This window comes from Corapipo altera, unplaced genomic scaffold (assembly GCF_003945725.1).
Source record: "Corapipo altera isolate COAL_440 unplaced genomic scaffold, ASM394572v1 61553, whole genome shotgun sequence".
Taxonomy (NCBI): Eukaryota; Metazoa; Chordata; class Aves; order Passeriformes; family Pipridae; genus Corapipo; species Corapipo altera.
The window spans coordinates 6785845-6811032 of NW_020884918.1; the positions used below are offsets into that span (position 1 = coordinate 6785845).

General features: G+C 43.4%; 1 protein-coding gene across 5 annotated transcripts in view; it reads right to left on the minus strand.

Moving 5' to 3' along the window:
* Positions 1–25188, minus strand: part of MYO5B (myosin VB) — a 146163-nt gene that overhangs the window by 32588 nt on the left and 88387 nt on the right. For all 5 annotated transcript variants that reach the window (XR_003529766.1, XM_027656049.1, XM_027656047.1 and 2 more), the window contains exons 18-24: positions 18352–18463; positions 16923–17134; positions 14442–14598; positions 11529–11768; positions 7031–7270; positions 2048–2132; positions 543–691 (exon numbers count right to left, since the gene is read on the minus strand). Coding sequence is in view for 4 of the 5 variants with exons in the window: in XM_027656049.1 (XP_027511850.1) it covers positions 543–691; positions 2048–2132; positions 7031–7270; positions 11529–11768; positions 14442–14598; positions 16923–17134; positions 18352–18463 (1195 nt within the window). In the remaining variant the exon portion in view is untranslated. The remainder of the gene's footprint in view (positions 1–542; positions 692–2047; positions 2133–7030; positions 7271–11528; positions 11769–14441; positions 14599–16922; positions 17135–18351; positions 18464–25188) is intronic.

The following is a 25188-nucleotide window of genomic DNA, read 5'->3' on the forward strand; positions in this document are numbered from 1 at the left end:
TGTAAGCATTCTCTAATATTTAGATACTTTTATAATCCAGAGCTGACTCCATGACATTTGAATTTGAGTCAAAGAAAAATCTCCAGCACCTACAAACCATCACATCTATTACGCTTAACTCAAATCCAGCAGCACTCTATCATCTGATTTTCAACAGTTTTTCTAACACTTTAGCAAAGCTGAACCTAAAAACTCTGGCTTTTGAAATTCTGCAGTCATGTTGCTGGGGTTTTTTGGTTTGTTTGCTTTTAACCCAACACCTGCACCTGAACATCACCGACACAAAACAAGAACAAGGAGTACAATCCAGCTTTTGCTGAGATTCACAGAGATTTCTAAGCAGTTCACAGAGACGCATGAAAGACCAAGCCCCTTTCTCAAGGCACACAGATGCTTTGCTAGAAGTATATTCTCAGAAATATCAAGCGCAAACTGCACAATAATGTCAGTTCTGTTAAATGTTTTGCGGATAAGTGAGTCATGTTGTTCACCAACAACAGGTTCAGGGTACAACAGAACAGGGATAATTCCAGATTCATTACCTTTATAATCGTCATTTCATCCCTCAAGTTGTCATATCTCTGCTCCAGACTTGAATACTCTTTCACCAGGTTCTGATAACGAGATCTCTCTTCTTCCAGCTCTTTCTTCATCTGGATATTTTCTTCAACTGCATTTCGTGTAAATTCATCTTTAAAATAAGAAGGAAAAAAAAAAAAGAAAGAGAAAAGACATTATGAACTTCATCTCTGAAACGAGCTTCTGGTTAATATGTCCAATTACAGTGACTAATGAAAAAAATACTGTCTCTGCCAGGAGCCTTTAGAATACATGTAGGCATTCTCTAATATTTAGATATTTTTATAATCTAGAGCTGACTCCATGACATTTGAATTTGAGTCAAAGAAAAATCTCCAGCACCTACAAACCATCAGATCTATTATGCTTAACTCAACTGTGCCAGCTCCAGCTCCCATGGGCCAGCCACAAACCCAATCACAGAAAACACCAGCACAGTATGGAAATACAGTCATGTTGAAAAAGTGGTACATGCTGCATTTAAAAACTTCCCTGCCTGCTTCCCACCACCATATTTGGCACAGGAGCAAATGAACTGCAGCAGCTTTTTCTCGTGCCATCAACCATTTATCATGGTAAGACTCAGGGGGTTCAAAGTATTTTATATACAGATAAATTGATTTCTTTGTTAAAGACTCCCTTTTGGAAACAAATCTGGTCCCTCCTCTTCCTGAGGAACCAGACAAATATAGCCCATGAGTCCTTTTAAATGGGAGAACAACAAACAAACCCCCTCCACTTGCTCTCTCGCATCTCAGATGCTCCAGAAGCATCCCATAAGAGATAAATAAATATTTGTAGGAGGTTTCTTTTTAACATGTTACTTTAATTCCTTTATTTTGTGTCAAGCTGAGGGCAAAAGGTACTTCACAAGTACCACAGAGCAGCGACAGATACATCCACAGCACGATGCTCTTTGTAAATCCTGCTAGAAAATCAAAGCTGGAAAGGGTGATAAAAAATAGAAAAGCTCAATACGCGCAGTTTCTTTTGTGACATGGGATTTTCCCAGATTGCTTTCCCCTTTGCATGTCTTGCCATCTAAGTCTCTGCTTCTAAAAAATGCTCACAGACTTGTGTCACAAAGGAGAAATCCTTTGCCATAGCTCAATAATGTAAACTGTGCTGTTCCTTGGATCCTTTATTCATCATTCTTGGGATGCTGTTATTCCCTACCCCTCCCACATCACCTGCAGGAAATGCCGTGACGTAACTGAACTAAAAAGCCCTTTCAGGTACTTTATTCCATGTTTCAGCAATTAAACTGGTCTCTGGCTTACCATCCACCAGCAGGGCTGCATGAACAGAACTACCTGCACAACAAAACAGTGACCAAAACCACCAGGAAAGAGTCACGGGAAGATGAGCACTTTTCAAGACAGGAAAAACACACAGGAAAAACAAGATTCGGGGGACACCAGTTAAGCTCCTCGCTCAGTATTACAGTGCTATAAGCATTTTTTCTTACCTTCAGACTGACAGAGAATCCTGCTGTTAAGCTCCTCTTTTTCCTGCTTCAGGAGAGCGTTTTCTTCTTCCAAATCGGAGATACGCTACGGAGCAAGGCAAAGAATTACTGCTTGCTGCAGGTCAGGGCCTCTGCAGAGGGATTACATTTCACCTGACGAGAGACAGGGAGCTTTGTTCGGGCTCTCTTTGCTGTTTAAGAGATCCATCCCACCGTGCTTTGCCAGTGGCCCTTTGTACATCAGGAGCTGGAGCGCAGGAGAACTGCACTGCTACCCCAGAGACTTTCACCCTTCCTGAGTGAACTGCTCCCTTAAAATAATGTTTTCAGCAGAAACTTACAAAATACTGGACAGCTGGACTTGGTGAGCACAATCTGCAGGAGTGAAACTCCTGCAAGCAATCAGGTTATGAGATCTGAGGTTCATTTTTACATCTCAATGGGCTTCATCGTTTTCTTCAAGTCACAGCACTGAGTGCTGTTGGGAAAACAAAGCTGCTGATTGTTCCCAGCAATGTAGCACTTAAGGAGTTGAGATGGACACAGCGAATATGAGCTGAGTAAATAGTTCAGGCCTTTTTGACTTTATTGTACCAAATTCATTTAGCGTGATTAGTCACATTAATGCTTCCTGTGACTGCAGAACCACTAGTACAGTGAGGCATGGCATGTACCAGGGCCTTTGGTAATACAACAAGAGCATATCTAGCAATTAACACCAACGACTGCCTCATAAAAATTAATGAGAACAGAAACTAAATCCTGCAAAATGCTATTTTGCATTGTCACAACTCCAAGGCTGGCCTGATTCTGACAGCTACTGATCCCATAATACTATTCATCCTCAGGAACTTTGATGCATTCAACAGCACTATCTCAAAACACTAAACCATCATATTATCAAGTGAAATATGCTGCTACATTTAAGAAGGACAATTCTGCTGCTGTCAGGCAGGAGAACACACATCACCCCAGCATAATGTCATTTCCCTGTGCCTTCTCCCTCACACCCTATAGCCATCACTTAGGAAACAGTTACACACAGCAGAAGAATCTCACAATGCCAACACTAAACAACACTGTAAACATGCCCAAGAGTAATAATTTTGCTGTCACCATTAGATTAAATTTATAGGCAGCCCAGCTGGCATGCACCCCTAGCACAGATTTCAGTCTTCCACACAAGCATGTTCAAATTAAGGTGTTTTATCAAACACTGCATATGCCAGATACATACTAATGGTGAGAATAAAAGCAAAATGAATATTTTATTGTAAGTCATGACTGAATCAGTCATATTCTGTGCACAAATTGGAAACTATCACCACCCCTTACTCTCCTTGTTCATTTACTCCAGCTGCTTGCATGACACTATTACCTCCTGCATCTCTCTCTCCATAATATGAAAGTCAGAGTCTGGAGATACGACTAGAAAGTTAAAAACTCCACAATTTAGGCATGCAGAGCTATTAGTGTTTTAAATGCTCTGAAATGAGACAAGATTTTAATATTCTGTACCAAAACCAGCTACTGTTCTTCTTCCATAAATCACATCTGCCATTAGATCAGCAACAGCGTCTTCAAGGTAGAAAGAACTCTTAAAAAAATGGGAAAGAGCTACAGGAGTTATAGGAAGCAATGAAAACCTGTACTGCAATGGGACAGCAAGGAATTTGAGTCATTTATCCCATCAGGGAAAAGATTAAAAGGCAACATGATTATTTTACTAGTGCTCTTTGATGGGTACTCATAAGGAGCCCTCCGTCCACAAAAAATTCATGGTGGTTAGAAAACAAAACCAGGCCCAGATCTGGAGTATTTTCAACAATGATGGAGGGATACTTAGAACTGAAAGGCTCAATAGGATCCACAACAATTATTCCGAGGTTTTAAAATTTCTAATCCGGATTGGGTACAGCTATTTTTAAGATGGGATTTTAAGCCATTCAACTTGCTTATGGAATTCCTGTCTCTACATGAAACAGGAACGAGCTCAAAGTTCAAAACCTGTGTTTAACCAAGCCCCCTGAAGATGAGAACAGTCCATTACACACAGGTGGAGGCAAGAGGAGTAGGTTACACAATGGCCAAGCAGCACAAACTCCATCTCTGGTACCTACTGGCATCTTTTGTACCTCCTGCTCATCTTTCTAAAGGAAACAGATCTCTGAAGATGCTTCAAAGCAACAGGACCTGCTTTGAAGGATTTATATGGAAGATGCTGAGCAGGGAGCACTGGTGATGGCTTCAGCCCTTATGTAAGTGTTATGCTGGAACAGCCAGTTCAGGAGACCTGCCTCCCATCCTCCCCTAATCTTGTGAGGAAAGAATGATGGTATTTAGCATTTTCCTAACGAAATTTCTGGCCAGGTTTTGAATTATCCTCTCTCATCAGGTGAGGAAACTTGATGCTACAAAAAGCCCTACAAAGAGCTGTTGGTCTGTTACCCAGACCTGATGTTTTAAACTTCATCACAAAATTAAGTAAAAAGAGCTATTCCAAAATTAAGGGCTCAGAGAGAATAGCTATGAGGAAGAGACTAAAAGGCTTTTTTAAAGTAACAAAATCATAACTGATAGGGATTTGCAGAATCTGCAGCCTCAGCTCAAATTACAGAATTAAGGCTCATCTCAATCTCGCTCAGAGGTGAGATGACTGTGGGAATCATTTCCAGAGTAAATGTGTTCCACTGCAACCATGGCCATGGTGCAATCCTCATCTTGAAGGTGAAAAGTGCTTCTCACCTGAGTTCAGTTTCTAGACACTCCCCAGCTTCTGGTATTTGTTAGAATTAGTCAAAATATGTCTTATCAGAATTTTTCCTGAGAAATGTTTTGGCTAAATTAATGTTTTCAGGAAGGAAACAGGTCTTCTCCGTCTTCCCACTGACAAGGAACCAAAAGGAGCAATGGAAAGCTAATGCCAGAAATGGGAGCCTGCACTGCTCATTAGAAATGTTTTATAATTAAACCATTTACTGTCATGGTAAAATGCACAGTATTTGCTCTGCTGTAGGCACTTCTACAGCAAGGGAAAGCTTCTGCTTTGTTTTCATGCTTTTCAAAAGCATTTCTTTCGTGATTAAACCAACCTTCCTTCCGAGTGCTCAAAGGGGATTTGCAATCAAGAACAAAGAGAAGCAGTTTATCCCCCTGCATCACCTTCAAAACAAAGCATCTTTTCTGGCTCTAAAAGCCTATGCTGCAGCCAGATAATGAATGGAGTCCTGTGCCAAAAGAGATCTTCTATTTTGGTGGTGGATAAAAGAAAATCACTGATTTCATACGTTCCCTGCATGGGTGAAACAGACATGCAAAGAGTGGAGCAGGTGATTACCTGACACTTCTTGGTCCAGCCAAGACACAACAGGGTGCTCACCTTTCTGAGATGTACACCCAAAAATGCATCTCAGTTGTGCTAATGGTTCAGATTAAGTAATCCTGACCACAGTTCCCGCAGCTCCTCAGCCAAACCCGAGTGCTCAGCAGCAAGTGAAGGTTGGCCAGGGCAGGTGGTGCTGCATGAAGTGCCCTGGAAGAGCCCCGTGTGGGCACTCTTTCACCATAATAAAAACACAGCTAATTCCAGGTTTTTTTTTTTTTTTTTTTTTTTTTTAATTTCCAAAAGTGACTCATCTTCAGGTCGTCACACACAAAGTGCTGTTCCAGAGTAACAAAACAGCTTTTTTTTGCAATATATTGAGTAAGAAAGCCCTGAATTCTTTCCAACAGCAAGATCAAAGATTCAATTCAATTGCTGCTACAGAAGAAATATCATGGATTTAACCTGAGAAGCCACAAGCATTCGCAGAAGGAAACCAAACCCACATCTTAGAGCTTCAGGTTATGAGAATGGTTGTTATTCAGAATTAATCTGACCAGCAAAGAAATTCAGGGCATAAGGGCCATTTTTACTCTTTGCAAAACAAACTCTCCACTCCGAAGTCTCTTCCTCCACTAGAATTCTTTCTTGTACAATGGTGGCAGTGTTGGACCACATCCACCTCAAGAGATAAAGCACAGGAGTTGATTATCCTTGTGGGACCGTTCCTACTCAAGATATTCTATGAGCTTGCATGAAGGAGCAGAAAAAAAAAATATATTTAGTGTATATCCCAGCTCCAAACCCTATGAAGGCTCATAACAACCAGCCTAGGTGGTGCTGGAGCAGTGCTTCTGCCTGGGAAGAGAGAAGTTGATCTTCACACAGATCACAGCTCTGTGTACCTACAACACCACTACAACCAGATGCAACAGCCATGGCAAAAACTGAACCCTCGTGTCCCATCCTGGGCTGGGATGAGGAAGGACATCTTCCTAATATTTACAGCATCTATGACAGCCCTCTCCAATACTTTGCACACATCATGATGAATCACTGTATAAACATGAAGCTCTGGCATACACCTGAAGCTCAGGATGAGAAGAAACAAACCTCCAGTTGTGCCAGGGGAGGTTTAGGTGTGGTAACAGGGAATTTTTTTTCACATAAAGGGTTGTAAAGCATTGGAGCAGACTGCTCAGGAAAGTGGTGGAGTCTTCATCCCTAGAAACCATGTGGATGTGGCACTTGAGGACATGGTTTAGTGGTGAACACAGTGCTGGGACTGGGTTGATGGTTGGACTTGGCAATCTTACAGGTCTTTTCCAACCTTAATGATTCTGTGGTATCCATGGTTATTAAATGTCCTGTTTTCCAGATGGGTTTGGGTTTGGGGAGTTTCTTTGTGGCTGGCAGTGCAAAAGGCATCAAGATGGGACGTCCTTCTGACACAAGGCAGTCACTGCCCCTTGCAGGGACGTTCACCTGCCCTTGCTGCCCCATGAGCTGGTTAAAGATACATTCTAGAGGCATTCAGCAGCAAAAACAAAACCAGCAAAAATATTAATCAAAGAATAGAAACTCTCTCCCCTTCAGACCCGTGAAGAGTGAGCTTTCACCAACCCCCTGCACAGCCTGAGATGCAACAGACAGAGACATACCTTTCTCAGCAGGTCTTTCTCCTGCATGTAGCTGTCCTCCACCACCTTCCTCTCCCCATGAGCCCTCTCCAGCTCCAGCCTGAGGTGCTCCATCTCCTCCTGCAGGCTGACAAGCTGGTTGCCATCGCCCCGCTGGCTCTGCTGGTACTGCAGCAGCTCCTTCTTCAGCTTTTCCACCTCGGAGGAGTGGGCTGACGTCAGCGTGGAGAGCTGCTCGTTCAGGAGTTTGTATTCCTTGTTCTGCAGCCCAAAGAGAAGGACATAAGAGCATAAGTCACATGAATGCATGCACTGCCTTGATGCACTGCAAAAGTAACCACTCAGAATCCTCGAGTGTGGCGGGAAACAAGCTCACGACAACAAACATTTCCATGCACATGCTAATAAAGCTCACAGAGCTAAAAGTTATGTCTAAACTGTGCTGAAAGCTCAATAATATTTTGGCAAGAATTATAGAAGCATTTGTTAAATGGGTATTACACTGATACCACTCAAAGGCAAACAATGCTTGGTAGCACTGGCAACCAAACCAAAAGACTATGCTCCTACTACAGCTTCCAAACGCTGTTGCTTAATGTGATTGGTTTGCTTCTTTTTTGTTTAATCTGTAATATTTGTTTTGCAGTTTACTCTTTTATTCCTGGCTCCTAGGCCTGCAGAAACCTGAGGTGACAATGCAGAACTGCATACTCGAGCTCCCTGCTTTTGAGTCATGTGCCTGCTCAGTCATCTTCTTATTTGCTCAGGTTTTCTCTTTTAAAGCACTTAGCAGTGATTTGCTCCTGAAGTTTTCAGACTCAAAAATTCAGTAGCCTCATTTGTTTTTTGTGCTTCAAATCAAAGTAATGACATTGTGACTAATAAACACCATCATTATTAGTCAGCCCCAGAAATGTCAGCTAATTCACAACAGACCAAGAGCTTTGTTAAGACCCTACCACGTGAACTTTGCTAACGTTAGGTAGACAACCATGGCAGCAAAAGAACCATTTTGAAACTTAAAATGTAGTCTGGTTTTTGAAGTTTCCTCTGATCATCCTTTCGGCCCCTCTTTAGGTGACCTCCCAAAGCATCCCCCTCTCAATGTAGAGTCTCAGTGAACTGAAGCAAGATTAACACACATCTAAAATGGAAAAACAAGTAAATGTGAGATATTAACGTTTTTTCCTTTGCTCCCTTCTAATGAATTATTAATGAACATCAAAATTCTGCATGTAGGAAATTATAATTTCTGCGTGACCAAAGGCATTTCATAGAATCTTAGAATAACTGGGGTTGGAAGGGACTTTAAAGATTATCCACTTCCACTCCCTTACCATGGGCAGGGACACCTTCCACTAGACATGGTTGCTCCAAGACTTGTCCAAACTGGTCTTGGACACTTACAGGGATCCAGAGGCAGCCACAGCTTCTCTGGGAAACCTGTGCCAAGGTCTCACCACCCTCACAGACAGGAATTCCTTCCCAGTATCCCATCTGACCCTGCCCTCTGGCAGTGGGAAGCCATTCCCCCTTCTCCTGTCCCTCCAGGCCCTTGTCCCAGGTCCCTCTCCAGATCCCCTGGAGCCTCTTTTAGGAAGGGGCTCTCAGGTCTCCCTGGAGCCTTCTCTTCTCCAGGTGAACACCCCCAGCCCTCCCAGCCTGTCTCCATAGGAGAGCTCCAAAGATATTTCCAAAGAGATCCGTTTGCAGAACCTTCTGTGCTAAGGTTTCTGTATATGGTTTTCTGTACCAGCCAACAGAGATTTCCATGCAGAAACCAGAAAAATGCAGAGGAATTGCTTTTTCTTGTTATTAGCTATCAGAGACATGAGACAGCGTTTACCGGGGTGCTCCCCACTGCAATCAGAGATTGCTCAACAGACTCTGTTAAACTTGAACTTGCCTTATTTTCCATCATTATCCAGCCCTGCAGAGCTGTGAGAGTACTGGTTTCAACCCAACCTAGTTGTTTTGGTTTTTTTAAATAATTTTAGTTAATTTTGCTACCAATGGCAGAGGCAACAAATTCATCACTATTCCTACCCAAACTAGTTTTATTCAATAAATGCTCACGGAGATACTACTGCTTGTAGAGATAGTATGGAGACCACACAGTGAATCTAATTATTAGCTGCATGAACATGTAACACTAAATTAGGTACCAGCCTTGAAAGTATCTCAGACAGGCACAACACGCAGATTTAAAGAAACTTAACTGAAAAAAAAAAAAAAGGGAAGAAAAAGCAAAGACTGGTCTAAGGTAATTAGAAAAAAAAAGTGGTCCAGTGAGGATGTTTAGCAGCAAAATAGATTTAAACCTTTCTTCTGTGTGCAAAAAAATCCTTCACCTGATTCAAAAACTGAATTAAACCATTCCAGTTACAGATGCCAGAGCATGTGAGCCGAGGCTGATATACAAGGAAAGGTTTTAATGTTTTCAAAGATCTTCTCTTCCTTGGGGGCACATGGAGTACTGCATCTCTACTCATGCATGAGCTAAAGCAGCAGAAATAGAAACATTTTCGTCCACAGCTATTTAGAAAATGATACAACTGCAGCTCTCCAGGTTACCTGGTATATACTTTTTTTTTTCCTAGAAAGCTAATTGGTATTTCCAAAGGTTGTGTTTATAGATTAGCAAGATCCTTCAGGGAAACTACCATGCAGCAAACTCACTGTGCCAGAAAAAAATAAATTCAACGTACTGAAAAGAAAGTCCACTGTAATGGTGCTCATTAGCACTTCCAAAGCATCCCAGGGAAACCTGGTGGTACTGGAAGGATGGTTAAATCAGCTCACTGGACAGACTAACATGAGTAACACAAAGCAGCAATCCTTCACTGTAAAAGTTACACAGAAAGCATCAAAGAAACTGCTTCAAAATGGCCTGTGCAGAGACCAAGAGAGAGCAAGATGAGGTCCAGACCATTATTTCTGCCTAGTTAAAAGCTCTCCATGACTCCTTCCCTAAAGGAAACCCTTCTGCTGCTTTCCTAATCCATGACAGGAAGCCAGTGTTAACCAAATATTGGGTTTTTTTTCTTTATTGTTCTATTCACGCACTTTTCCTAGCAGTAAATTGGTAATGAACTGGGGGAGAATGTAAACTAAAAATTAATACTGCTGCTCCAGGGCCAAGCCCAGCAGCTCAGCAGGCCCAACACTGACGTCCACACTCATTGCGCAAGTTCAGCCCAAATATCTGGACCTCAAATGACTCATCCTATTTAATTCCACTGAATACCCTCCAGATAAAGGGTCATATCAAACATTATTCTTAAGGTTTTCCCTTCCAAAGCTACTGTTTGCAAAATACAAGTATGCAAACAGGCATTTTAAAATTAAACACCAGTGTCTGAAAGTCAGACTCGGCTGCAGTGCACACTTTGCAGCCAATTAATACTGCAATGAAGGCTGCCAGCAGTAATGCAAATCCCAGGGTATCCTGACTCTGCAGTATCCGAGCCAACGCAGAGTCACTTCTCATCATCTCCATCGCAGGACTGCTCATGTCATTCAGGGATGGAGAGATTTAAGGTGGCGAGGAAGCCAGGTATGATGTATAAGGGTCCCTGACAATATCCCAGAATGAAAACCCACAATTACTGCTAACTGGCACTCCTTATCCTGACTCAGAGGGAATGTTCTTCTGCCTGTAAAAGGTCTGTTGGAGGACGCAAGTAGATGTGAAATTACCTGTTGATATATAGGTCCCACTCAGCGTTTCTTATGCTCACCCTGAAGTCCTTGTACAGCAACATAGAGGGTATTTATCAGAGTAACTTGCTTACATTAATAGTTGGAAAACCCTTCTCCTAAGTGTGTAATCAAACCATTATTCTGCAGCTCATTAATAACAAGTGGCAATTGCTGAAGACCTCCCTGCCATCAAGGAGTCACAGTAAGACCATCAAGTCACCCACAAAGGCATCTCCACCCCACCATCCCACCCCTCACCAGGGTTCTTAGTCCTGAAGAGTTGCTATGTCTAGTAACACAAACGTGCTCAAATTACTTTGCGAAGTATTTACCCAAATTACAGTTTATCTTCTGGGGAAAGTGACTCATAAGACACACAGTTCATACAATCAGCTGTGGCAGAGACTCTGCACCCTCACTGCTTGTAAAGTAGGAAGCACAGGAGAACAACCCAGCCCCAAACCCCTTTGACATCGGGATCTCACATGGAGCTGGCTTGGGTTTTCAAGCAACAGCTTTCAAAACTGCCAGTTTACTTTCCTCCTCTGAGCCCTTCTGGGCAGTTCTCACGACAATTTCATCGCAGCTTTTGCAGCTCCCTGAGCAAGGGGGAGACCCAAGATCCAAGCACATCTGTGCTTCCATGGTGCTGTCCCACCCTTACAAATGCCAGGCCAGAAGCAGCGAAGGCTGCCACCAACACGACAACACCCTTACCAGACAACATGGAAAGACAAAACCCTTCCTGGGAAGGACAACAAAACAGAGGCAAAGCGGCAGCATGACCACACTCGCCGCAACACAGCTCGGGACGTACCTGCTCGTCGATCTTCCTTTGGAGCTGGACCACCTTGTTCTCCATGCCAACATTGAGCTTCTTCAGGTGCTGAGCTGAGCGGGCCTCGATCCTGAGTGCCTTCAGCTGCTGCCTGGCCTTCATGCGCCGGTAGTAGCACTGCAGGACGATGGTGGCAGCCTGCACCCTGTGGAAGCGCGTGCGGGCCAGCCAGCCCCGGGCATATTTCTGCAGGATGGTGGCTTTGTGCTCCGCCAGGATCTGCACAGCATGGGCAGGAATGGGACAGTCAGAAGGAGGAAAGTCACAGAATCATAGAACCATGAAATGGCTTGGGTTGGAAGGGACCTTAGAGACCATCTCGCCACCCTCACGGCAAAGAATTCCTTCCTAATATGCCATCTAAATCTAGCCCCCTTCAGGTTATGGCCATTCATGGGAAGTCACCTGTACGGGTAGCAGCAGCCCTGGTTTGGCTGCAACACAGCACTCAACGCTTCCCAAACAACTGCCTTTGGAAGGGCTTCTCCTCCAAGGAGTGTCCTGGTAGGTGCACGGGGTGATGGCTGGAGATAAAGGCATCCTCTGTCACAGACAGGACTCCAATCCCCCCCTCCTGAAACGTTTCTCCAGATACTGTGCTGGACACATCCAGACCTCTCTTAGGAGCCTGGCTCTCTAAACCAAGTCAAGATCTGCTTGGCCAGTGACGTGAGGGTGTATGATCCTGGTCAGTGAGTAGAGAACTTGACGGGAACAGGGGGCATCTGGGCTCAAGGGAGGCTTCATGGACCACCTCAGAATACTACTGAGATCCACAGCCAGCAGAGTAAACAGCCATTAACAGACACACAAACACTTAGCAACAAACTTACTGGCCCTTCAGCATCAGATATAACTCACACCAGAACAGGTCTGTAGATTTTTTTTTCTGTGTTCCACCCCCGCATTATGATAATTTTTACTGCAGATAAATGCTGTCCTGGTGGGATTTCTTATCATGTGAATAACCTTCAAATAAAACCCTGAGTCCTTTCACTACAGTCTGCAGTCACACAATTAAACTTCTAGGAACCTTTATCTAGGGTTTTGTGAAATTTCTGGTGCTTGTGCATTGAATTTCTTCCCCAAAATTTATTACAATCTTTTCAGTAGGTGGCAATTCAATTCCTTCCTCTACAACTGAATGCTGACATATTAGAGATACAACCAGCATGTTGTTAATAACTTTCTTATGCTCATCTATGCTTCAGTCTGATAAGGAAATAAATAGCAGGAGAATTTGAAGATTACAAGACACTGCTGTTATTAGTTTGGGATAACTTGTCTCAGAAAAGGTACCCTCTCAGGTTCTCTTACAAATATTTTGTTTCACCCTAAGGTTTTCTTTGCAATTGCAAATTTTAATTCAGATTAAAGGGATTGTGTGAACTTAGGATGCAGCAGGAGTTACTGGGAAATGAGCTTTGTATGTCTCCAGCCTTGGTATTCATAGATGGAGAAACTGGGGCTGCCCAAAGAGATACAAGAAACCCCACTGCACTGTCTTGGAGAACTATTCCAGCCTTAAAGCAAAGTTTTGGTGGGCACTGGGCATGCCCTGACCCCAAGGAGCATCCCCCACCACTCTGCACCTGTTGCTGAACATGCACTTGAACCAATACCTATACCCAGTACCTACACCCAGGTGCTCCAGAGATTAAGGACGTTCAGATTTGCGAGGCCTGGACTTCAGCCAACTTCTACACCTTGTTAAGATTTGGGCTACCTTTAACCTCAGGGGGTTTAACTTCTCGACCAGCTGCCACCCCTGCAGAGGCTTCCAGTTTGAAAAACAGATGCTGAAAAAGCAGTGGCAGCACAAATTCCCTATCATCAGCACCCAGCTGGTCTGTCTCAGAGGACAACCCTGATCTCTCTGATAGGTCACCAGGTGTCCAGGTAACCTCCACCATCCCCAGGAGAAGGCTTTCCCCTCCTGTCTCATCATTCTTCTCAATTCTTCAAGTAGGCCCATGGCCCAGTTAGGCATAAGTTTAGGGACCACCAAAACAGTGCTGGATATGAGGAGTGGACAAAAGATTCCCCAGAGCTGTTCTCAGTTTCCTGACAGACAATAGCTGGAGAAGGAATTTTGACAAGGGGAAATGGCTTCACACTGACAGGGGGCAGGGTTAAATCAGAGACTGCAGAGAAATTTCTGGCTGTGAGGGTGGTGAGGCCCTGGCACAGGTTGCCCAGAGAAGCTGTGGCTGCCCCTGGATCCCTGGAAGTTTCCAGGGATCCAGGCCAGGCTGGACAGGGCTTGGAGCAACCTGGTCTAGTGGAAAGTGTCCCTGCCCACGGCAGGGCAATGGAAAGAGATGAACTTGAAGGTCCCTTCCCACCCAAACCTCTCTAGGACTCTATGGTTTCTCGCTGTATCACTGCTGTCATCAAACTTTCAGTTTTTTGCATTCAGGTCCCCGTTTTACACAGAAAGCTAGAGAAGAGAACTAATTAAAGGGAGATTTCTATCAATAAACGACTTGTTGCCTTCCCTGACAGACCCTTCTTGTCTTCCTACTCTCCTGGTAACAGCACCTGCAGCACAGCTCAGGCACAGATTCATTTGGCCAGGGAGGTTTTAGCAGAGAACAGGTTAGATCAAACGACATTTCCAGATTTCCACAGTGCCTTCCAGCACCTGACTGACTGACTTCATTTAGCTGCTCCACTGAGGTGCTGCTGCCAAAATCTTTTTTTTTCTCCTTGCACAGCTTTAAACAGCAATGCTCACTGTCACTGCCTGCTCACCAGAAACACCAGAGGCCGTCGGCTTCATAAACATCGAAACAGCCACAATAAACACATCACACTGCTGTGGCAGCAAAGGTAAACATAGAGGCTTTTCCCACTCTTTCATAAGGCAGACAGTCCATGGAGGTGTCGTACCTGGTGGTAAATCCTCCTGGCGAACATTCCCCGAGCAAAAGCCTGGATGGTGATGGTGGAGTTGCGGACCCTCTGGAAAGCTCGGCGGATCCGCAGCATTCGGAACTGCTTCTGCAAGATGATGGCAGCTCTCGTCCTCCTCAGGTGCTCAGCAAGCCTGCAAAGCACGGGAGAAAGCTTAGCAGGAAAACCAAACTCCCCTTCTTCATGTCTAATAAGTTTTAAACTGGACAGAGAGAAAAACTGTTTGTCCAAAAGTAGCTTGATGGCATTCAGGAAAGACCACCCCAACAGTAGGGCTAAGGAAATCTCCACGCTATCAGGCAGCATCTATGGAACCCAGGAGCACTGGAGCCACAAATCAACACCCCTAATTGTTCCCAAACAGTATTGAAAACAAGTATTTCCCCAGGTTTTCCCTGGTTTGATCTCTCTGCCTTATTTACATGAGCCATGAGTGATGGTTGGCTCCATCACTTCCCTAACCATAAAAAGCCCATTTTGCATGGGGTACCTACTGACTCAGTGAGAACAGCAGCAAACAGATTTGACATTTCAACTGGTGTGCACTGGTTTGGCAGCATTTATGAGCAGAGCCTCAGGCAATTCACGGAGAGTAAATAATAAGGGATGTGGTCAACTCTCCACCACGTGGCTCCCACTCCCCAGCTGAACTCATGCTCAATTTGTTGTTACACCAGTTAATAAATGCCCATAAGACCTCCATTTCATTTGATAAGTAGCTTGTTTTGCTGAACTTATGATTCATTTATTGCTTTCAGCATGAAACATTATACAGATCCACTTCCATTTTGTGAAAAGCTCATCAAAACTAAGAGCCACATCGTATTGGTTTATATATTCACTTGATCAAGGTCAATAGCTTCTCATTAGGACCTGCTGAACTAGGGCTTACTAAAGAGGATAAGGGATGATCTGTCTCCAAAAAGAGGAGACAGCAGTTATTCAGATGCCATCCATCCCCTATGAAACCTTCATGAAGAGGGGAACTGAAAAATCATAAGGAAGAAACACTGCAGTTGGTGGTTTTTACATGTCTGCTTCCAGCCTCTCTTTTAGCTCATATCCCATCACTTTGACATCAGCAGGCACCCCTCCTCCTCTCCCTAGAGGAATGGTTGACTGATGCAAAGTGAGATGTAAAGTCCAAGTCTGTAGATGTGTATGGAGAGCCCATCTGAGAGGCTCAAGTTAATCTCACAATGGCTTGGGTTGGAAGGGACCTTAAAGCTCAGCTCCATCCACCCCCCTGCCATGGGCAGGGACACCTTCCACTAGACCAGGTTGCTCCAAGCTCTGCCCAACCTGGCCTTGAACACTTCCAACTCTCCCTTTTCCTTAACCTTTCTCTTATTGCTTAGGTCTCATTTGCCTTGTCCAAGGCTGCAAGGCTGGCAGAGACTTCTAGAGAACTTCTAGAGAAGTATGTGGACTTATGAATACAAGAAAAATCCATGCTCAATTTTAAATAAAAGTCATCAAACTGCCCATCTTTGCTTCTCCTAGACCTTCTCATGCCTGGATTCTCCATGACACCAATCCCTTTCACAATCACAAGTAACACCACAAATTCAGCCAGTACCTCTGACACTCTTCCAAAACACAGTGTGACTGTACACAGCAGCGTCAGACTTGAATAAGGGGCAAAAGATGGAAAGTGATCACTGTGTCGGGATGCTACTCCTTTGCTTTTCTGCTCCCTCGCATTCACCACACATCTGACACCTGCAGCCCAGCACAGTGTTATCTACAGAAATCCCAGCAAGCCACTGGCACGAGGGAGCTTGAGGTTCCTTCACACGAAGAGTTAAACACTGAGCTCTGTTATTCTGTACTGCAAACAGCCCCACTGCCAGTGATCCGGAGCGATTTTTCTCGTTAAAAAGGATACAGTCAGTCAATCCTGAGAGCTCCCCTTGGACTTTAAGGAGGCACAAAGCTGGTCCCTGCAGAAGACAGTGCATACCAACTAGCCAACTGCTCCCTGGCTGATCCAAATGCCCTTTACCACAGGTAGTCCCAGGAAAATATTAGTTCTGCGAAATACCTTCACCTAAATACTTCAGAGTACTTCAGTCATCTGATTATAACCCAGTTGCCTATGCTCTGGCCTTGGCCCAGCACCTGGAAATTAAACTAGCGTAGACAAGAAACCAGTTTGAGGCAAAGAATTTTTATCTCTTGCCCCTAAGTAAAGCTGAAGAGAGGGACCAGGAACGAGTCCTGACTTCAGCACAGGAACTTTCACCACACTGTTATCCACATGCACAGTACGCGCCTTACTTTCAAGGGGCTAAAAGGCAACACCCCACGCAGGGCGTTTTCAAAGGTTTTTTCTGTACGAAAACCTCAAGTTGAAGACCTACAAGACGGAAAATCGAAAACACGAGTGGGCAGAGGCGTTTTTTTACACTCGAGTTCCCAGCCAGCCCTTTCCCCGGAGGGCTCCCCACGACCCACCTCCGTGCCAGGTGCCCCCGTGCGTAGCGCTGGAGGACGACTGTGGCTTGTCTCAGCCTCTGGTACTTGACCCTCTGCAGCCACCCCCTCACCGTCTTCTCAATCATGATGATGGCAGCTCTGAACTTGTCTGCCCGCAGTTTCTCCAGATACGCCACCTGCCCTGCGCGGAAGAAGATCTTGGTATGTCCAAACTGGAACTTGTCTGGATCCTTTTCAAAAGCACAAGGGAAACGAAATTTAATTAGCGTAAACATTATTTATTTATTTGTTTGTTTGTTTGTTTGTTTTCAATCTGTGTTGCTCAGTAGACACAGAGTAAAAATCCCCCTCTGAATAAAATTTGTCAGCTCACGTCCCTTCTTAACTGGGTGACGAAGATACTACTAGACCCCAAGCTACTCGAGCACTACAGTTCAGTCTTAAATTCCATGTATTTACACAGATTTTTAATGGCTTGGGAAGTTTTTGTTTTGGTTTGGCTTGTATTTGGTTTGTTTGGTTTTTTTCTTGGGTTTCTTTAAAGTTGAATAGAGCAATCACAGAATCCTAGAATGGTTTGGGTTGGAAGGGACCTTAAAGATCATCTAGTTCCAGTGCCCCTGCCATGGGCATGGACACATTCTAAACCAAAAATGCAACATCACAGCATTTAAATAAAGGATTTGTTTCTAAAAAAGATTAATGTTTTCATCTGCAAAGTCATTCAAAAGGCTCTGCAGCCAAGGGAAACACTTGGTGCATAAGGAAAACAGCTTTCGCAGAGAGGAATCCAGTTAGGTACACTCCTCAAAAACCACAGGAAAACAAGAGATCAAACATTAAAACCTGGCTAAGGTGCTGTGCAAATTTGGGGCTACCCAGCAGCAAGAAACCTCTGCGTGCACATTTGTTATTTAAAAATAAAGCACAGAGGAGCAGCAAGGTTTTGATAAGGAGAGGGGGCAAAACCTTCCAATTTGCTTATGGGAAAAGAATCCCAATCTATGGGATGCTTTTTCCACATAGGGCTATTACAAGTTTCCCATACATCAAGATTCATTAAGGTTCATGATGTTGTCCCAAGCTGGAGCTCTAACACATGCTCCAGCTATGGCTAGACAAAAACAGAAGGAGGGGTTGGGGTGACACATTTTTAAAAAGTGGCCAGTTGATCATGTCCAGCCAGTGACAGTAAACTCAGGACTTCACCAGCACTGGAAGAGTATGTGCATCTTGACCACAACCATGAGATCCCATGTCACGCTTGCTCTCTCTGCCTCCTTGAAAGATTATCTCATTTTGGAAAAATCCCCAGGCTGCCCGGGATGAAGAAGCACCTGCACAAGCAGCAGGTGAAGCTGGAGCAGGAGCAGTAACTTCAGATGACACAAAAGCCACAAACCTCTGCGCTGTTAAAATCACTGCCAAAGATCTGGTCCCAGCTCACCTTAATGAGGTCTTCCAACAGGGTCTTGCAGATCTGCTTCTTGTCATTCTTAGCGAGGTCTGTCTTCTTCATAAGCACACGATACCTCTTTAAAAAGTCGTGGTAGGACCACCTGAAAGCAAAGCATGCACTGGATTAGTCTGCATGCTTGGCAATATTTCCTTAAAATAAAGGGTTTGGTGTCATAGGTGAGTCAAAATATGAAATTCATGTTTTGGGGGATCTCACACTACTACCCTCAGAATGGATCAAAGACACCTGAAAGGAGCTTAGTCACCCTCAACCTGACCCTCACTCTCAGCCACTCTCTGTTCCAGGCTAGAAAGGCCACAGATCACCTTGTTTTCAGTCCTCCTGATGTGCTTCCCAGCCTGCTGCACTTTACCACTCAAATGCAACAACTCCGTTCCCTTCAGGAAGGAGATGATAATTTTGGAGAAACATGTATCTTCTGACTGGCTGAAAAAAAGCAGTCTTGATAGTCACAGAGAATGAATTAAAAAGATACGCTTTTTTATTTTGTGTTTCCAAATTTTGCTGAATATTGATTAGAACAAATTAATTAATTAACTGCTCCACCTTCAAGTCTGTGATATAGGCCCTGGAAACAAACATAAAATCTTTTGATGCTGAAAAGACAAAGTCAGCCCCTTGGAAGATGCCTCACTGTCACCAGCAGCAAAGCTTCCAAACAGGCAACACTAATTGAAGGAATTAGAGCACTGCATCCTACTGCTAGGAAATAACATCTCCTGCTGCTCCTGTAAGATGTAGAGCTTGCAGACTGGGATCCTGAAATTGCTTCAGCATCTGCCAAGTTTCAGTCTTCTGTAATTTAACACAGCGAGTTATAAATGCCCTCAAAACCTGAGTTTTTAATTAAAACATCAGGCTTTTCCAGCAGCATCCAGAGCGGTCATCGTTATTTAAAAAAATAACAAACATCAAAGGGAGACTGGAAAGAATTGCAGAGAATTTGGTTCCTGCCCTTACTCAACCACCTGTGAGCCTGATCCTCACCCACATGGATGCTGTGGCAGCCAGGATGAGAACACACTGTATGAAGAGCTGCTATAAACACCTCTGCACCCAGCAGCCCCATAAACACCTTTATTTTTTGTGTCATTACACTAAATTCTTCCTAATTTTCCGCTTCTAGGGATTAAGAGAGGAGCAGGTGGAAAGGAAAAATAAATTGTAAATGCCCAGAGTGATGCTCGTGGTGGGTCCTTATCCTTGACTAGTCTGCAGTGGTGGGGCTGGGCGAGACACCACACCACCCGAGCAGCAAAGGCTGCCAGCTCTATAAAATACTCCATAAAACAAAGGACCTGCACAATCATCAGCTGCAGATACCTCTCATGAAACATCTTGAAGACTGGAAGATGGGATATTTACTTAGACAGGCATATTGCTTATTTCAAAATACACAACCAACACAGTTTCACGTCACTTCAGAAAATGCAGTCAGGGGAGGAAAGCCAGGTTGATTGAAAGCAATAGTCTAACTAAAAGAGTACAGTGGAAGAAAATGTTTGCAAACAGAATGGAGACAAACGGGGAAAAAATGGGAAGTGACATGCAACTCCTGCATGGACACAACTGGCAAAGAATATGGGACTGGCAAAAACTAGGGAATGCTCAGTATTGAGCCAAAGGTGGAGGGCTCCTGGAGACAGAAGAATGAGGGAAATTGTTGTGAGAGGATTTCCAATACTCAGATTGCTCAGATTAGTTCTGGAGCATCCAGACTTAGCGCTGATTTAATCCCCATCCCACCTTCAAATGACCAAAAGTACTGGATTGTCAACAAAAAAAACTAAGATACCAGCTATGAGGAGCTCTCTCTGGGATGAAAATTGAACACAAAGATTATGCAAGACTATGAGCTTTGTGTCCTGTAGGGTCTAAGCTTGAACTTGCTTTCTCTTTGCTTTCCCAGTGCCTCAGTTTTATAATTACATTTCCCATTTTGCTTTGTGCAAATAAAACCCATTTTCATTTTAAGCACGTCTGAGGTTTACACAGCTCCAAATCAAACCTGAGAGGAGAAGCAGAGCATGCAGTGCCTGAGGCACCCAGCCAAGCACACGATGCCGGAGACATCCTGCCTGGCTGAGGTATTGCTCGAGTCAGGGAGAGCTTGATCAGGGGAAAAAAAAGCCAGTTTAGGTGCTGATATTATTAACTGCTGCTATTTGCCAAAAAAAATCATCCTACAGGTGCCACCCAGGCTCCCCCAGGAAGAGCAGATGGTGAAGAGGCAACACCAGAAACTGAGGGCACAGGTCCAAGCAGGGCAGAAAGCAAAATCCATCATCTTCCAGCATCGAGGAGATCCCACAGCCACTCTCAAGCAGGAGTCAGGCACCTGCAGGAATTCCTTAAAAATAGATCATAAGTCACTACATAATGGGTCTTTCTTCGGAGCCTGTTGTTCTCATTTCACAACGTGGTAAAAATTGATTTTCCACGTGTTTCCATTCGAGTCCGTCTTGAACATAAATGACTCACTTTTTAGGAGTAAGTCTCACATGAGATATTGGAAGTGGCAGGGAATACACTCACTGATTGCTGCCCAGGTGCTTATCTGGGCTGGTGGCATCCACAGTCCTCTATTCACATCTCCCAGAGGTTCCCAGCCCAGTGCTGCACATCTAGAGCACAGAACTCACACTCTCACCATCCTTGCTGATTCAGCAGGAAATTACAGCCCTGAGATAACACTGCTTGTGCTATTGTCCATGGAGTATCAACATAAAATCCCTGCCTGGCCGGGGCTCAGCTGGTCCATCAGGAGTTTCGCTGGAATATTTGCCATCCCAGTTCACAAGCAAAAGAAAGCTGCAGGGGCTCATAGGTGCTGTTACAGGATTCTCCCCAGAGAAAGGAACAATTAAAGCACTCAGGTTTAATGTAACATGCCTCACTGAACCTCTTAAGGCTCAAAGCTGTATAAAATTTCCTTACAACAATGTGCTTCAGGAGAAGCAAACATGATCCCCCACCCCTGCAAGGGAGAGCTCACCAGTGCAGAAATACTGAAGCTCACTTTAAATTATTCTCCTGCACGTATATGTGTCTGTTCTCTATTAGGTTCAACAGTTCCATTTTCAGAAAAGGAAAAAAAAAAAAAAACAAAAATAACTTCTTTCCCACCTGCTAAACCACACACTGATTCCCAGTCGGGGACAAGGATGTGCCATGTCACCCACCCCACAGCTTAGCAGGTTGGGAGACATTATGGGAAGGTCACACTTCCGTTCAACTTGCTGACAGGTATTAAATAAAAAAATGCAGATCACAGGTTTTCAGGATGCTGCCACACAACACACAGCATGGGCATGGTTCAGTGCTGGGACCTGGAAACCGCCAAGGGCCACTGAATAAATACAATTCCATATAATTGTCAAGTTATAAGACCCAGATAGGTGGTGTAGAGAAAGAGCTGGAATTAGGAGGATTTTTATACCTGCACAACTGAGAAGGACGAAGAAGGAGACGTGAAGAACTGGACAGATGCTTCTCAAACTTTCCCAAGGTAAAAAAGAATAATTTTGGGACTGAGATCAAGCACAACCAAACCTCAAACATCTACGTTTTGCTTTGAAGTTAGCACAGGTCACTAAGGGGAAAAGGCAATAAAAGGGATGGAAGGATGCAGGAAAATAACTTATGCTTGTGGAAAAAAGTCCTCCCTGGGCTCCAGCAGCAAGGAGGATGCTCAAGGGCTTGGCCAGGAGCAGGAAGCTTGGTCATCCCAGCAATTTCTTTGTCATTTTACAGGAATTATAAAGAAGGAACAAGCCATACTACACATCAGAAATTAATTTTATTTTTATTAATTTTTTGTTTTATTTATTTTAATTTTTATTAAATAAATTTATTGTTTTTTCTGTATTTTAAAGAACAGGATTTGGATGTTTTATAGAAAACTACAAGGTACAGAACAAAGGGGCTGCTCCTGCCCCAAATCAAGGGGTTATGAACCCAAGCACAGCCCCTCTGCTGAAGAGCCAAGCTGGGTTTATTACAACCTCAAATTAAAGGTAGGGCTTGTGTAAGAAACCAGGGGTGACATTCTAAGGAAGCCTCTGAAAAGCATCTCTCCAAGCAGTCAGCAACTGCCCAAAATATCTCCAACCCATTGTTTCAGGGTGATTACAGCAGTGTTATGTCAGCTGTGTGCTGAATTAAGAGCTGAAAGGAGTATAATAAGTCAGCAAAGCTTCAAACTCTTAACCATAATATGGTTTTCTTTTGGTAGCCTAAAATAACCTAATGTAAAAACCATCCCATGTGCTGAGCAATCCCTTTTGTGTAAGAAATCCTGCCAGCACCATGTGGTACCTTCCACTGAATGGGCCAAAATTTTAAACAGTGAGGAGCTGGACTACACTGATCTTTCCATAGGATCCAAATCCTGTTTAGGGGGATGCAGGTTGAATCTCTCAGCCAAGATTTGACATGAAATTATTTTTAAAACTGTGGTTCAGGGAGAAAATTTCACTTGTCTTGTTTACTGCAGCAGAACAGATTTGCCTTTCAATTAGCTCTCAAACATGCAGGCTGGCCTGGCTTGAAATTAGCTGGAATATATTCAAAGAGAAGAACAATGAGGGGAAAAACCCCTCCATTTACACATTACACCTTTTTTTGGGAGTGGGCAAATGGAACTGCTGGTAGCCACAGTCACTTACAGGTTTTGTTACTTTGAAATGACTGACAGCTAAAGGCACATTATATTAAAAAAAACCTCTATATCCAAGGATGCCCATGATAGATTTCAATTATAAATGTTTAATGTTTATGGAGTTTAGCAGCTGGGATTTCACACTGAATTGATACAAAAATGCTGCATCTGACAGCCAGATTCAGGGACCAGGGGAAGCAGCCAAATGCCAAGAATATTTAAACTATAAATACATAACAATTACAACAACAGTATTTCAGAGAGGCTGCAGTGGTGAGGTTATTCAGAGTGATGGCACAGTGGGAGACTGTCACTGTTGGAGCACTGACTGGAAACCACCAGAACCAGCAAGAAGAAAAATGTAGAGTTTTGATAAAACGCAAGTTAAAAACTTATTTCAGAGAGTATTTTGTGATTCATGGAGATCCACACCAATTAATTCTCTACAGACTCATCTTTATGCAGCCAGTTTCTATAAAGAAGATGAATGGTTGTATAGCATAGAGACATCTTCCACGCTTTACCCTGGGAAGCCGATGATAGATTTACTATCTGCACACCTCAGACAGCCCATTCATCACAGCCATTTATGTACATGCTAACAAATAAATTTCTTAACTGCTGCGCAGCATTTCAAACCAAATGATACATTTTCAATTTACTTGAGAGAGAGGCAGAGTGCAGTGCACCATGGAAATGATAAAATAAAACCAGGTGCAACCGAAGTGGGGAGCACACGGCTTCATCTTCCAGTGACTCACATGGGCTGAGGAACTACAACTTACATTTAAAAACTATTTATTTTCCTAAAGGTAAAAAAAAAAAAAAATTATTAAAGACTCAAAAGATTGAATTCTTCAACCCACGAAGGAGCTGATGTGAAATTAAAGCAGAAGGTGGCTTTATCCAGAGACCTCTGACCCAAAGCCACATCACTCTCAAAAGCTACTCTTGTAACAGTATGATGGAAAATATTCAGATGTAAGCACTACAGGATGAAAGTAAACATTTTCTACAGCTTCTGTAATAAAACTTAGATTGAGATAAACAAATTTGAAAATTCCCTATTGCTTTAAAGGTAAATTGCTTACACCGAAGTGAAACAAAACTCACAAAGATCAAGTTTTCTCTTATTATTTTAAAGTGGTTTAAATTTAGAGCCTTCACATGGGATTTAAATTTAAAGCAATTACTCTCTTTTTTGGTTTTGTCATTAATCAACCAATATAAATCGACTTATCTCAAAATATAAGGAAATACAGAGGAATAATCAATGTTCACTTACAGATGGCACATAAAAATGCAGAAGCAACTATTTCCCACAAAATAGGATCCTGTTGAAGCACTTTTTCCCAAGCTGGTTTATAAAGCCAATTCAAATACACAGATTTTTCACAGTCTTTCAAGGATGTCGTCCAGCTCCTGGGTCTGCATTTTCAAGACTGGAATTTTATGACCAATGAGGGTGAAGAGCTACCAGAGCCCAAAGTGAGTATTTTATTTAGCACAGAGCTGTTCCTATATACAATTATCTTCTAGAAACAGTAAAATACACACCAAAAAAAAAATCTGTCCTTGAAGCATTGCAAACACTGGAGAAGGATACTCTAAAAGGCTGAAATAGGCATTTACACTTTTTTTTCACCCCCCCTGCACGAAGAACAAGAGGTGATAAGTTGCAGTGATTGAAGAGTTACGTATTCTCAGTGTCCTGGGAAAAGATCTAATAAACAAAAGCATGCAAGCAGAGCTGAGAGCATCACTTTTGAGTTTTTCAGGGTGGAGGGGTCTTTGCAACAATCAATTATTTGCTGTAAATAGATCCTGGCTGGTCTCCAGGTGCTGCAGTGGTTTCTCCCCTCCTTTCCCCCTCCACAGTTACTAACTATACATTGATTTTAGTGCTGTAGGGTCTAAACTGCAGCTAGATGAGTAGAAAAAGGATAAAAGTCTGTAGTATAGTCATGAATGGAGAGGAACAGGGTATCCCTGAAGCCGTGACAAGACCAGTAGCAAAACTCATGAACAACCCTCAAGTTAGAGTTCCCCAAACCTGCACTGAAGAGTGTGACTGCTTGCTTAGCACAGAACTGCCTTTCCATGGCCTCTTCCATGTAAAAACCCCAGCTTTTTCATTGCTTTAG